The sequence below is a fragment of the Echinops telfairi genome, unplaced genomic scaffold, assembly GCF_000313985.2.
Source record: "Echinops telfairi isolate 266 unplaced genomic scaffold, ASM31398v2 ScPeMD7_2;HRSCAF=8, whole genome shotgun sequence".
In the NCBI taxonomy this organism is placed as follows: domain Eukaryota; kingdom Metazoa; phylum Chordata; class Mammalia; order Afrosoricida; family Tenrecidae; genus Echinops; species Echinops telfairi.
In genome coordinates, this window is record NW_022103898.1 from 13009600 (window position 1) to 13024494 (window position 14895).

General features: G+C 57.7%; 2 protein-coding genes across 4 annotated transcripts in view; one reads left to right on the forward strand and one right to left on the reverse strand.

The window, feature by feature from the left end:
* Positions 1-3220: 3220 nt before the first annotated feature.
* On the forward strand, positions 3221-7274 carry LGALS2 (galectin 2). Its single transcript, XM_004700299.4, has 4 exons — positions 3221-3294; positions 5477-5559; positions 6813-6969; positions 7084-7274. The coding sequence occupies exons 1-4, from the start codon at positions 3289-3291 to the stop codon at positions 7228-7230; spliced, it is 393 nt and encodes a 130-aa protein (XP_004700356.2). The 5' UTR covers positions 3221-3288; the 3' UTR covers positions 7231-7274.
* Positions 7275-7986: 712 nt separating this feature from the next.
* CDC42EP1 (CDC42 effector protein 1) overlaps positions 7987-14895 on the reverse strand; it is an 18422-nt gene continuing 11513 nt past the window's right edge. Inside the window, exons 3-5 of one of the 3 annotated variants that reach the window (XM_045292949.1) lie at positions 10367-10869; positions 10168-10258; positions 7987-9155 (exon numbers count right to left, since the gene is read on the reverse strand). In XM_045292949.1, the coding sequence (XP_045148884.1) occupies positions 8554-9155; positions 10168-10258; positions 10367-10630 (957 nt within the window). In that variant the 5' untranslated portion in view covers positions 10631-10869 and the 3' untranslated portion in view covers positions 7987-8553. Of the gene's footprint in view, positions 9156-10167; positions 11074-14895 lie in introns of those variants that run through there. The other 2 variants (XM_045292942.1, XM_004700704.2) reach the window with 2 other exon arrangements.

The following is a 14895-nucleotide window of genomic DNA, read 5'->3' on the forward strand; positions in this document are numbered from 1 at the left end:
CTCTCCCCTCCCTCATGAACCCTTGATAATTTATATGAACAGTGTTTTTAAGGGCAAATATTTAGGATTAATTTTAAATTTTAGAATTTAACTGTTCCGCAAATTTAGCCCTTGGAGGGGGACACAATATTTCACAGCCCCTTAAATATACTGTATCGATATATGCCTACCAAGACAACACTGATGACATCAAGAACATGCTACAGGAAGAGAGCCAAAGGCCATTTGGGAGACAGGAAAGAAAGGCAAGACCAGAGTCTATGTCAGAAGAGACTCTGACACTTGTCCTTGAACGCAGAGCAGCTAAAGCACCTGAAAGAAGCCACAAAGTAAAAGAGCTGGATGGTAAAGTTCAAAGGCAGCTCCCAAGAACACAGGAGAGTGGTTAATGAAGTGAGCAAAGACCTGGAGTTAGAAAAGCCCAAACGGAGGAATACAAGCAGCATCTCTCGACCTACAAGAACTGAAGTGGGGAAAAGCCCCCAAACCTCAAGCCTTGAGTTGCAATGTTGAAGGATTCTGTGGACAAAATATTGACTGATGAGGCCAACGTTGGCTGACATCCAACCATTTCAAGAGGGTGCCTATGATCAAGAGTCAATCGTACTGAAGGAAGAATTCTAAGCTGCACTAGAATTAGCACATTAGGCATTAGTGGAAAACAAGAATCTGAGGATGAATGTCGTGGTGATCAAAAATGCTTCTCAAGAAAACGGAGGCAGTGCTGAAGCACTCGCTAGTTTATGCCAAACACTGTAGACGGCAGTTATCAACTGACTAGCAGATCCGCGTGTGAGCCGCTCCCCAAGAAAGGAGACCCAACAGACCGTGAGCATCATTGAACAATATCATTAGCGTCACATGCAAGTAAAACTTTGCTGAAGATCTCTAAAACGGGTTTCAGCAGCACATGGACTGGGAGCTGCCAGAAACTCAAGCCAGATTCAGAAGAGGAGGGTGGAATAAGGAATATTAGTGCTGACATCAGCTGGAACGTGGCAGAAAGGAGAGACTACCAGAAAGGGGGTTGTTTGTGTTTTATCAACGATGCAAAGGCATTCGACTGTGTGGATCGTGACAAACTATGGATGGCCTTGAGAAAAACGGGGATTCCGGAGCACCTGTGCTCACGCGGAACCTGTACCTGGATCAAGAGGCAATTGTGTGACTAGAACAAGGGAACACTGCAGGGTTTACAATCAGGAAAGGCGTGTGCAAGGGTAGCAGCCTTTCGGCACACACATATCCAATCTGTACACGGAGCAGAGTAATCCAAGAAGTGGGTCTAGCTGAAGAAGAACGTGGCATCGGATTGGAGGAAGGCTCATGGACAGTCTTCCATGAGCAGATGGCATGACCTGGCATGTGAAAGCCAAGACCACTTGAAGCACTGGGTGATGAAGATCAAAGAATACAGTCTTCCACATGGGCTTCCACTCAATGTAAAGAAAGGGGAGAAATCTTCACAACGGGACCGACAGACAGGATCACGGTAAACAGAGACAGAGTGACATTATCAAGGGCTTCCTTTCGCTTAGGTCCACAACCAAAGCCCGCGAGAAAGCAAAGCCCGGCCAAGACACCAAACAACAGATGGCTTTGGACAAATCTGGTGCCCAAGACCTCTTTCCAGTGCCGCAGAACCAAGGCAGCACTTTGAGAACCAAGGTGCATGCAGGTGACCCACACCATGGTGTTTTAATTGCCTCACCTGCTTGTGAAGGCTGGACCAGGCCTCAGGAAGACAGGAGAAGAATTGTTGCATCTGAATTAGGATGTTGGCAAAAAGCAAAAACACTGAATAACAAATGGATTGCCAGAAGGACAAACAAATCCTTCTGGGAGGAAGTATAGACAGACTACTCCTTCGAAGCCGGGATAGCGAGACTGGGGACATGTTCTCATGAGAGATCTGACTCTCATGTTCTCATGAGAGATCTGTCCCTGGGAGATAATGCCATCCTGGGTGAAGCAGAGGGTCAGCCAACTAAGAGGAAGACCCTTAATGGGATGGATTGGCACAGCGGCTGCGACCAGGGGCTCAGACAACCGCGGTTGTGAGGGTGACCTGGGAATGGGAAGTGTTTGGCTCTCTTGGGAATGAGGTTCCTTGGTGCTGGAGCTAACTCAGGGGCACAGAGCCACAAGAGATCCCTGCACATCCACCCGGGCTTTAAGTTACTGTACACCTGTGGGGGGAGGTCAGATGCACAGGCATTCCCTCCCCTGAAGGCAATCAGTTGCCAGACTGCTGTCTCATCCCACCACGAGTGGGCCTGCTCCCTGCCTCTGGGGACAATGGACAGGCTCCTGTAGGAGGGGTTTGCACCCTACTGATAATGTTCCTATGGAGACCCAGAGACCACCCCCTAGACCACCCTCTCATTGCTGTGTAACCTATAGTGCAGCTCCTCCCTGTGACCTATGTCTCTACCTGTAATTAGTGGGCTGGCTTGCCCCCAAAAGGTATATAGGTGTGAGTCAGCAATATATCTCTCTCTCTGACTCTGAGCCCCTTGCTGCTCACTCCCTGGTCACTCCAGGACAACCGCGCAGACACAGAGGCGTGGACGGCACATGGAACACGCAGACAACCATCTGGCAGGAAACTGCCGTTCAAGTCATTTGAAGGTCTCCTGGGGGGCATGACGGTGGCTGCTTTTCTTCTTGTTCATTGTCTCTAGTCTTCTCTCGCAGGCATGCCCGTTAACAAGCAACAAAGGTGGAGAACCAAATGTTTACATCCTCCTGTAGCTCCCCCCTTTGCCCCCGCCCCCCCTCACCCTCCAGCTACTTTCAATCATTTGCTATAGATCTTTCTAGATCTTTCCTTCCAATCCACCCTGTATGTCTTTCTAAACTCGTTGTATCATCAGGGGAAACTGGGGCCAGGGGAAAAGTAGACAAGCTGAATCGAGGCGCCAAAGAAAAGGAAGGGATTTTCTTGTAAAGCGAGCCTCAGGGAGGTGGGTGGCCTGGCCTCGCGGGCCCACACGGTGCGGTGCCAGAGCAGAGCTGGGCACCCTGCAGCCCTGGGGAGGGAGACCCCAGGATGCTCTGGGCTGGGCTGGGTTGGGCTGGGCGAGGTCCTCTTCTGTTTGCTGAGGGTGCAGGTGGTTGGAGGACAGTGGGGCATCTGTTTAAAAAAGGGCCAAAGTCTCCATTTACAGCCTCAGGGGAGTTAATGTGTAACATCCTAGGGTATAAGCCCGAAAAAGAGGTGAGGCCCTGCGCACAGATCTCGAGGAGTCCCAGAGTGTCCCCGGAGCTGTCACTGGAGCCGTCACTATGCCGGTGAGGCTGCCTGGGGTCCCCACTGCCCCCTCCCCCATTCATCCATGTCTTTGGGTGGGAGTGGGGTGCCTCAGGGTAGAGACCCTCTGTAGGAGGAGGATGCTAGGCCATGGGTCTCCACTCTCCCGCACTGACTAAACCTCGGCCTCTTTCCCCAAACCAAACCCGCTGATGGGGAACTGCTTCCAATTCACAGTGACCCTACCATTTCCAAAGCTGCAACCTTTACAGAAGCAGACAAGCCTCGTCTTTCTCAGGAGGAGGGCTGGTGGGCTCAAACCACTAACCTCTAGATTCGAAGCCCAGTAGTGAGCCCACTGCACCACCAGGGTCCCCCCCAAGCCCCCCCCACCCCCCGCCTCAATGTCACCCTTCGTAATGATGATGGCACTGTTAACGTCTATTGAGGGAGCTGGGGGAGCGCTCAGTGGTTAAACACAGGACTGCTAACGGAAAGTTCAGTGGTTCGAGCCCACCAGCTGCCCGAGATCTGCTCTCTGCAGGTTACAGCAGAGGACACCCTAGGGGCCCGTCCCCTCTGTCCTATAAGGGTGGTTACGCATTGGGAAGAACTTGCCCATGCACCGCAACTTCTATGGAGCTTTCTCAAGATGAGCGAACAGGCTCAGAGATCAGACCGCCCAAGGTCACCATCCATCAAGGGCAGGGGTGGGTGGAGTGGGTCCTGTACGAAGCCCCAGGGATGCTGATTCCTAACCCGGCTCTGCCAGAGCCTGCTGTGTGGCCTCAGGTGAGGCACTGCCCCTCTCTGAGCCCCAGCCTCCGGAATCTGAGCATCACAGCTGCCCTCCATCCCCACCCCGTGAGGATCGAACGAGGTGCCACCTGGAGAGACCATGTGCCTCCCAGGGAGGCCGACTGTGGGGCACCCCACTCTCCACTGGGTCCCCCTGCTTTCCTCACTCCTATCTTCTCCAGGGACCCCTCACCCAAATTCTCCCAACACAGATGGGAAACCCCCAAGTCCACAAAGGGGAGAGGCTGACCTCAGGTCCCTCAGCCCGTCAGTGGTGGAGCTGGGAATACACCCCAGTCGTACCTTACAACCCTGGCGCAGCAGGGGTAAGGGTGGCAAGCCAGATCCTGTTTGTAGAGAGGAGGCAGGTGCCTGCGGGTGGCGCTGGTCACATCACCTGCCCTGCCCAGCCCTGAGGTGAAGCGCCTGGCCGATGGGTGGACACAGGGCTTCTCAGGCTCAGCAGCTCCACTGAGAAAAACCCACAACAGTGAACAGAACTCACCACGGAGATGCTCTCCCGTACATGGCGAGAGACCTTGGGTGCCTGTTTGGCCCAGCACCTTCACCCCCACCCTCCCTTGGGGGTGGGAAAACTGGGCCTTTCCTAGACTTGGGTAATGAGCTTGGAAAGCCCAGCCCCACACTGCTGGGACCACACACATGTCCGCTCCGTCCAGGGAACACGGGGACTCGCGGCAGATGGGAGCCCTCAGAGGTAACCCTAACGAGGGCCCTCGCCTGGCCTTTCATCGGAGACTCGGCTGCTGGGGGCTTTGCGGCCATGCTCTGGAGCCCCCCTCCCCAGGCAGCTGGAAGGTGGGTCTTATTCCCCTGGGTGTCTCCGCAACGGCTTTGGAGTGCGTAGTCACACAAGTGAGCACCGGAAAGGGACTTTGGTAGGTGCGTTAGTTCACATGTCATGGAAGGAGTTTTCTAGGAGCCCTGGTGGTGTAGTGGGCACTCATTGGGCTGCGATCCACATGATCAGCAGTTCGAAACCACCAGCCTGGGCTTTCTACTCCTGGGCTTTCTACTCCCATAGATGGTTACCGTCTCAGAAACCCAGAGGAGGACTGCTATGAGTTGGACCTCTGGTTCTGTGTCCCGTTTTGAAAGTCATCCCAGGTTTGGAGCAGGCACTAAGCACAGCCACCGGAGCTTTGGGAAGGACTGGAGGAGGCTCTTGTGCGCTCAAGCATCTTCGGAAGCCAGCAGGGGCCGCTCTGCTCTACCAAGTCCAGGGCTGGGCTCTGCGCCTGCAGATGCTGCAGTTCCACAGGCCGGCTGAGAGGAGAGCGCAGTGGAGGGGGCTCTGGGCTTCTCCTTCCCCTCAGGCAGGCAGGGACCGAGGAGTGGAAACCTCTCCTTTAGGACCAGGTGGAATGAAGCTCTGGGTCATGGGATGCTTCTCTGTTGGCGCAGGAAGAATTTGAGGTCAAAAACATGGACGTGAAGTCCGGGACTACCCTGAAGATCAAGGGCAAGATTGCCGACGGCACTAATGGGTAAGGAGGGGGTGGGGTGGGGTGGGGGGACTTCCCACAGACCAAAGCAGGTGCAGTGGCCTTGTGAGGTATCCCATGCCAGCCTGTCTACCCTGAGAGATGCCACAGGCTAAGGGGGCAATGGTGTGCTTGTTCCTTCTCATGTTAGTAGGAAGCTGGGTTTGGAGACCATCAGAATCGCACAACTGATGCCCCCAACAGCCACTGAAGGGGGAGGAGCCCCGCCCAGCCCCCAGCAGGTGGGAGCACAGAAAGGCCAAGCCCCCAGGGGCACAGGTCCCTTCCCAGGGCTGGCCAGCCACCAGGGGGCATCAGTGGTCCCCTTTGCAGCTCCTCCCTACCTGGTGGGGTCACAGCCCAGCAGGGCTCACCTGTGGGCAGACAATTCTAGTGGTTCTGGGGACGGATCTTCACCAGCTTTGGGCTGGGAAGGGGGAGCAGTCAAGAGGAAAAAGGATCCCATGCAGAAATATGGGGTACCCCTGAAACCTCCAGGAGCCCAGCAAGTCTAACTGAGGCTCCTGTCACAATGCTGCCACGGGGTCCCAAATGTATACCTCCAGTGACGGGACACTTTCCTCCTCCTCCCCCGCCCCCCCCCCCCGGGGGGGGGGGCACCTGCTTATAGCCAAACGGAGTGGGTTTCAGAGTTCCCAGGACAGCCATGAGGGGCATTACATGTCAGTCAGAAGCCTGTGGGCTGTGCTCCTGTTGGGTGATCATGCTCAGTGGCTTGTCATCGCCCTCGTCTTCAGGTGGGGTACACGCTGGGCCGCTAGTCTAAAGGTAAGCAGTTGGGAACCACCAGCTGCCCGTGGGAGAAGGATGAGGCTTTCTACTCCTACGAAGAGTTACCGTCTCCCAACCCGATAAGGGGCAGTTCAATCCAGGCCTACAGCAGCGGTTCTCAACCTCTCGGTCGGGACCCCTTTGGGGGTCAAACAACCCTTTCACAGGGGTCACCCGATCCATCACAGTAGCAAAATGACAGTGATGAAGTAGCAACGGAAATAACTTTCTGGTTGGGGGTGGTCACCACCACAAGGACGTGTATGAAAGGGTCCCGGCATTCGGAAGGTGGAGAACCGCTGTCTTACAGGGTCGCCGAGTGGGGATGGACTCCATGGCAGTGAGTTTGTGCTACCGCAGCATGTCTCTGGTGTCTCCTCCAGCCGGTGGGCAACTAGAACAGTGCCCCCTCCCCATGCATGGCTTGACCCGGAAGGACCCCCTAACCCTCTCCACTTCTCCAGTTTTTCGATTAACCTAGGTCAGGAGGCTAACAAGCTGAACCTGCACTTCAACCCCCGCTTCAACGAGTCCTGCATTGTCTGCAACTCCATGGATGGCAGTTGGGGCAAGGAACAACGCGAAAGCCACCTTTGCTTCAGCCCAGGGTCAGAGGTCAAGGTGAGGTGCATGGGGAATCGGGCCTGGGGTGAATGTCAAGGGCGGGGGGGCCCCAAGCCCCTGCCCTGGCTCATTTCCAGGGGCATCCTGCCTCCCTTCTCCCCTCTCATGTAGTTCACCGTGACCTTCGAGAACGAACAGTTCCAGGTGAAGCTGCCAGACGACCACGTGGTGACCTTTCCCAACAGACTGGGCCACAGCCAACTGAGTTACATGAGCGTGAAGGGGGGGTTCAAGGTCTCCTCCTTCAAGATTGAATGAGTGGGCAGTACCCACCTGAATAAAACGCCTCCGATTCCTGATCACTGCCGCTCCAGTGACCGGGCCCTGCCCCGCACTCCCTCCAGCCCCCTGTACCACTCTCTTTCCCAAGGGTGTGGGAGAACCAGAGAACCTGCCCGGATCATGCCTTGCTGTGGCAGGACATGCAGTCTGTGCTGCAGAGGCACGTGGATGTTGAGGGCACCCTCCGGAAACCGATACATCGAGGCATAAGGATACAGACCACCCGACAGAGGAAGCCCAGGCTCCCGACCACCTGGACCCCGTGGGTGCAGGACAGAACTGCCCCTGGGTCTTCAAGGATGGGGTCGCTCAGAGGGGACTGGTGGGCATCTTCTGAGGTGCCGTTGGGTGGGTTTGAACTGCCGACTGGTTGGCTAAGAACAGGCACCTTAACCTTTGTGCCAACCAGTGATCTCTCCACGCCAGCTTCCTATTACCCCAGGGCACAGACCAAGCTGCTCCTGTGGGATTATGGGGCAAGAAGCTGGGACAGGGCTGTTCCCGGAACTGCAGATAAGGGCCCCCACCTGGGCCTCTTATCAAGGGGACATTCCATCTGGGTTACTCATTACTCTGCCCAGGGTCCTCACTGGGGGCCCTGAGGGGGGTCCAGGGCTTCCTATACTCCCTGGAGAGCAGGCTGCTAAGGCTGGGCCTGGAACCACCCCTTCTCCCCCGCCGCCCCCCAAGTCCCCAGCATGTCCCCAAGCTCTAAGCATCTCACAAAGCACATTTTATCAAAAAGCCCTTTTTAATCAGGCTCAGGGGTGGCCTGGGGTGCACAGGAAGCTGGGTGCCTTCCCCCGTGAAGTCGCACCAGACCTTTCTCCAGGTTTCTGGGAGAGTGTGGGCAGGTTGGGTGGGTGCTCAGGCCCAGTAGGGGCTGGGAGGTGGAGGGGCGGGGGGCAACCTCCCCTTTGGGAGAGCAGACAATGGCCTTGTGTGCCCGGGCCCCCGCTGCTGAGGACAGCTCTGCACAAAGGCTGCACTGTGAGGCTGGCCAGAAAGGGGGTGGCCAGGGGGCGGGGGGAGAAGGGACAGGACATGCAAGGAGTGGCCACTGGGTGCAGAGTGGCAGTGGGGGAGGCGGGCCAGTCTGGCAGGGTGCTAGAACCCAGACAAGCCTGGCCCTTCTGTATTCCCCTCCCAAGTCCGTCCTGCAGAGGCACGGCTTAGACAAAATTCGGGTTTCCCATTTCTCATCTGGCAGCACCTCTCTCTCCAGGGGACCATGAGGGGTGGCTAATCCAGTCAAGGTCCTGAGCCCCAGGCCCAGGACGATGGGCCCAGCCCAGCCCCTCACACCTTGACCTCATCATCTTCCTCTCTATCACTCAGCACAAAGGTATCAGTTAAGACGGTGCTGGGTACGGGGCCCCTGCCACGGGAGGTTCCTCGCTGGCCATCCTGGCCCTCCCAGGAGGCCTCGGCTTTGGGCAGCACCTCCACCAGCTCCCGCTGGACACCCTCCTCCATGTGCGGGTGGCTGTCCCCACAGCCTGCTCCCCAACGCCGGCCAGGGGCCGAGCCTGAAAGTGCACGGGGACCCTCGAGCGCTGAGTTGGGCCCCGCCCCAGTCCCTGTGCTGGACCCAGCGGTCACCCCGTTAGGGCAGTGTCCACGGGGGGGCCGGGGGCTCATGGCAGGGGCTATGGGGTTCGAGGTGGGAACGGGGGCGGGGGTCTCAGCTGCAGGGTCGTCTGAGAAGCTCATGACCCCCAGGAACTCGCTGAGGAGGGAGGGCCCGAGGTCCAGGTCCAGGCGGAAGGACAGAAGGGAGTCTGAGCGGCGGAGCTGGGGCTCGGTGGGGAGGGAGCTTTCCCGGTCCTGGTCCCGGTCCCGGTCCCGGGTCTTCTCCTGGCGAGGCAGGCGGGCGATGGTACAGAACCCTGAGTCCAGGCCTGGAAGAGACATGCGGACGTGGACAATCAGGCCTGGGAGCCCGAGTCTGGCTGGAGGTGGGGGGGGGGAATGGAATGGGACTAGGGAATCTCTAAGTTTGTAAACCCCCATGGAGTGGATGGTAGGGGCGTCACTAGAGAACTTCACGATGGACAGTCAAGAGGGGATTCCCTGGTGCTCCCTTGGACTTGTGCCTGGGGACATGTGCTGCCCCACGCATGCATGTACCCACCCACCCAGTGATAGACCAGCATTGGAAACGGACTGCCTACACCTCAGAATGGAAACAGAGCATGTGCCTTCCCAGTCATCTCGCCCCACCTTTTGCCTCCTGGGCCGCCAGGCTTGAGACCTAATGGACACTTGGGGCCACTGCCCTGTGGGGTGCTGAGCAGCCCCCTAGGGGAGTGGGATGCAGTGGAGGCTATCTCTGGTGTGGAAGCTGCAGGAAAGGGAGTGGCCACCAGGTGGGCAGCATGAACCCACAGGTCCAGGCTTCTCTCCTGCCAGCTGGGCCAAGGAGAACCCCGCTGCCACTCTGGCTAGGGCGGGAAGGGCCTTTGCTGTTGTCCACGTGAGCGCCTTTCCAAGTTTGTCAATTACAGAAACCTTTGTGCAAATAACAAAGGTTCACATGCTCTGAGCACCTACCATGTACCAGGGTCTGGGCCCCGCTCGCGACATGCCTCATCCTGAGGCCTTGCAGTTTTTCCCAAGGCCGGCTGGACAGAGCCGGAATCCCGATCCAGAGCGCTGGCTCTTAACCTCTCCCTCTCATCAGTCTGACACAGGGGGCTGCTTTGGTTGGAGGGAGCGGGAGGGGCCCGAGGGAGAGGGGTTTGCCTGAGTCACATGCGGAAGTCCCCTCTCCACCTGGATGTGTTTGAGGTGGGCAACGGACAGACAGTCTGGTTTCCAACAGATCCCACCCACCCAGGCCCCGGGGTTTCAGCACCATGGGAACCGTCAGGCCTCAGCCACGGACAAGCAGGCACGGAATTGGGCGCTCACCGTAGCTGGAGCTGCCGCCTGTGGAGCAGGCCGGGCTGCTGTCAAAGCTGAGCTTGCCCACCAGGAGGCTGTCGTAGGCTGCCTGGTTGAGCTGCGGCAGGGAGATGGCGTTCTTGATGATGGGGGAGATGGCGGGTGGGGCCGGGGAGGGCCCCGGTGGAGAGGCCATCCGCCGGGGCAGAGCCCCCACCCTCCGCACCTGCTGCAGTTTCCTGGCCAGGAAGCTCCGGGGGGAGCGGTGGGTTCTCCCGGAGCTGCCACCATGGTTGCTAAGGAAGGAGGTGTCCCCAAAGACGTCCCCACCTCGGCCCACGTGCATGGTGTGGCGGAAATCCCCAAGTGGGGGGCTGATCATGTCGGCTGTCAGCCGCCTCTTCCCCTGTGAGCTGGACACCCAGCCCACGGGAGAGAGCTTGCCAAGGCTCATGGTCGGGGCCCCTCCGGCCCCCTGGGTGCCTGGCATCTGAGCGGGCTGCTCACAGCGGCTGGTCCATGCCCACGGGGCCCAGAGCCCGACGCCTCAGTTCCCTCTGGATGGTGTCCTAAGGTGCTACCCCCAAAGACTGAGGCTGGGGGGTGCCCATGGCTGGTATCTCCCGGAGCCCCGGCTTCAGGTCCTGCAGAAGCAGCTGTCACAACTGGGGCAGTGGGCAGAGGGCGGGCCACCTGTGGAAGGCACCTCTCCGGGCTGCGGATGGAGACCTGGAAGGACAGAGAGGAGGGTGACAGGCGGAGCTCATGCTGACAAAATGCTGAGCATAAGCCGGACTTCAAGGAGCACCAAAACAAACAAACAAATAAACCGACTGTCATCGAGTGTTGTGGTACTCAGGGGCATCCTGTCGGGCAGGGTAGAACTGCCCCTGTGGGTTTCTGAGATTGAAAATCTTCACAGGAGGAAGAAGGGTCCTCTCTCTCCCAGGAGGCTGGGCATTTCAAACTGCTGACCTTGCGGTTGGCGGCCCAATGTGTACCCACTACCCCACCAGGGATCCCTCCTTAAAAGCACATGCTGAGCTGGTAGAAACTACAGGATTCTTTAAACCCTCGATGCCATTGAGTTTGCTCCTACTCACCCGCCCTGCAGGATGGGGTAGAACTGCCCCTGTGAGTGTCTGAGACTGGGCCTCTTCAGAGGAACAGAAAGAGCCTTCTTTCCTTAGAGGAGAGGCTTAGTGGTTTCACCCTGCTGCCCTTGCAATTCACAGCCCAACATGTAACCACTACACCGGAGTCACCCGGGCTCCTGGGGGAAAGTGTGTATATGGCAGTGTTTTCCTAAGTACGGGATATAGGCCCTGGGGGGTGCTGGACCAGACGGGAGGGACGGCCAAAGCAGATGCCCACACTTTATGCTAGATCAGCGGTTCTCAACCTTCCTAATGCCGCAGCCCTCTAATACAGTTCCTCATGTGTTGGGGACCCCCCAACCATAAAATCATTTTTTTGTTGCTACTTCATCGCTGTCATTTTGCTACTGTGATGAATCGGACGACCCCTGTGAAGGGGTTGCTCGACCCCAAAGGGGTCGCGGCCCACAGGTTGAGAACTGCTGTTTTGGATGATAGGTTACAGTTCAAATGTTGGTCATTGCCAGGGGAGGAGTTGTCACTTATTTTACTTCTACAAAAGGGGCGGTAGGCCAAATAAATTTGGGGACCTACCGTACCATGATACAGGGGTCACTTGCAGTACACATGGAGAGCCCTGAGGAAGGCATGCTTAACAGAGGAGAAAAAGGAAGGGGCAGAGAAGTGGAACCACTTGCCCATGGCCATGCAGTAGGGGGCTGGTGACCTCATGCACCAGAGCCCTTGGGCTCCAGGGTCTGTGGCCTCTGGCTGGTCTGTGGGTAAGATCTCCCACCCCAAGGTGTCAGGAGGGGGCAGGCAAGAGGGAAGGTGAACTGCTATACACAGCCTCCCTCCCCCCACCTCAGAACCCTCCACCTTCAAGGTGCTCCCTGCCCCCCCAAAAAAGGATCCTGTGACCAAGTTGCTTTTTCCAGCAGCCTCTGACAAAGGACCTTCTCAGAGAACTTGTTTTAAGAAAAGCTCAGCAGGGGTCCAGAGCGCTCCCCTCCAGGCCTCCTCTTACCCGCCCCCCCCGCAATCCCACTCTGGACTAAGGTCCCACGGTCAGTCCTCTCCATCTGACCCCCTCCCTTCCCATATCATAAAAAATCCAGGCTAGAGGGGCCTCCATGAGCCAATGGTCTGGCCCCAGGTTTGCCCCTGACCCAGGGGAGGGTCAGCTTTGCTGGGTCCCATTCGAAGAGCTAGTCGGGACTTGAACTCAGAGCCTCTGACTCATGGCGCCCTGGACTGGCTTGTGGAGCCCAGTCTTGTCTCCCCAGATCGGCAACATGTGCGGAGGGTGGGGCAGCAGCCTCGTAGCCTGACTTGGCCTGCCTTCTGCCCTTCTTTCCCAGCACCTGGCTCGCTTGGGCTCCAGCACTGCACACAGCCAGTCCCAATCCCCAGAAACCTTTGTGATAACCTTCACACCACAGCATTGCCCCACCCCCTCCCCACCTTCTTAGTATTAGGCTGGAGACTCCATGTCCTCACAGTGTGACCTGGGACAAGTCGTTCACCTCCAGGGGCCTGGATAAGGCTTGATAAGATTTCAACAAGAACACTTAGAAGGTGCCTCAGAGAATTTTTTTTTTTAATCTCTGCTGCCATTTCCCAGTAGAAAAATCTCAACACTGCTCTTCTAATGTTATTTGAAATTCAAAATAGGTTGAATAACCAGATAAAAAACAAAGAGGGCCACAAGACAAAGCCCGCTTTGTTTTCACGACCACATTCTCTTCCCTTCCCACCATCTGACCCTCCCCCTGACCCTAGCTCCTCCCCCTGGGGGGTGTTTCTGAATAATTTCTTTTCCTGGTACCCACCCCCACCCCCACCACGGCACCCAGAAGGGCACGTGGAATGTTTGTTGAAGTTACGGAGCGCCAACCATTCCATGATGTCATCCAATTCTCCAACATCTCCTTGAGGATGGTGAGGGAAGGGACTTGGCCAAGGTCATACAGCAGGTGTCTGCCAAGGGCCAGATGTCCCTGCTTACCAAGGAGCCAGGGACACTCTGTCCAGGAAGGAATGTGCCACTTGTTGGTGGTCACCGTGGCTGCTGTGTGGTCACCCTGCCTTGTCCTCAGCCCCACCTCTCTGACTCCTGACAAAACCCCTTCTCTGCCCCTCCCCCAGCAAGGGGACCCATGTGCCCACCCAACCCCCACCCCTCTAGGCCCCTTTGACTGAAGGGCCAGTCTCTTCCCCAATCTCAACACGATGCCACCTCTCCAATGCCTCTGGGTGCCTCAGCTGCAGTAGGGGCTGGGTGTTGGGAGGGCCAGGTAAGACTGTGCAGGTGGCCGACATTAAGGGCAGGGCATTGCCATGCAGGCCCACTTCTCCATGTAGAAACTGGGAACAGCCCCCTGGGGATGGGGAGAGGGTCGCTCCCAGAAGTGGAAGGTACTGTGGATCCTAACACATGGCAGCCCTGGGTTCAAATTCAATCTCCTCATGCTATGGTCACTCATCCCATTAGGGCTCAGGTGAGGACCGCAGGGCATTGCTGGTGAACAGGTCGCCTCCCTGATACTGGGGGCAGCTGGGCTCTGAGGTCCTGGCCAGGGCTCACCGACCCCACTGGTCCAGCAGCAGCACCAGATTGGAGAGACAATGAGGCAGTGGTAGAACCCTGGCCGGATTTCAGGGGTATCAACAGCTAAGGTGGTGCATATGGGGGTGAGGGGCAGGAGGAACCAGGCAGGGTGAAGACTACGGAGGCGGGAGGGGGTGGGCGTTCTTGCCTGGCGTCAACCCACAGAGCCCAAGGGAGCAGACCAGGGGGGAGGCAGGAGAAAGACTGCATGTGCTGTGTGTTCAGTACCTGTGACCCTGAAGCCCTGGTGCACGTCTTTCAAACGGAGCCCTAATATTTACTCTGTGGGAGGGCAGTCAGAGCCCGGAGCAGGGGAGGTGCTCACCCAATAGCGGTGTTTTGACCCCAAGGGCAAGCTTTGGGGCCTAGCCTGGGGCTTTGCCTTACAGGAGGCCAGCAGAGGCACTGTGGAGACAGGCGCAGAGAATGGAGCGAGGTGTGGACCAGCTGACCCCTTGGCTCTCACCTGGGGGTTACTAGCTGCCTAAAGGGCCTGCCTGTCTTAACTCCAGGCCACTGCTCGTCCAAGTCCGGCCGGGTGACATGGGCCCTGTCAGCAGGTCTCCGCTAGGGTGGGGACCAGGGCTCCCCCCGAAACCTACGTGGGCCCTGGAGTGTGTGGTTCTGGCCCTGAGGCCAGCTTCCCACTCAACTTTGAGTCCAAGCACCTCAAGGTGGGCAGGGGAAACAGCAGGAAAGGGCTGGTGGGATGCCTTTGCCACACCGAGAGCCCAGGCCCCGGGGCACCGGCAGGTGGGGAGTTGGAAGGACCACCTCAGAGTGCAGGGGCCACGCCAGCCGAAATTAAAGCCAAACCTGTCCTCACTCGGGTGACGAGAGGTGCCTGCCCGGTTCCCCCAGCACGGAGACCCAGTCCCCGACCATGTGTTCGGGCCGCTGTCCCTTGGCCCACAAAATGGGCTTCCACGCGGGCGGCTCTGGCGTGGTGGGGACGCCCGAGGGCAGGCTGGCCTCGGGGCAGAGAGGGGAACTCTGCGAAGGTCTGGGGCCAGCATTCCAGCGGGGTCGCTCCCCGGGGAGGGGGCA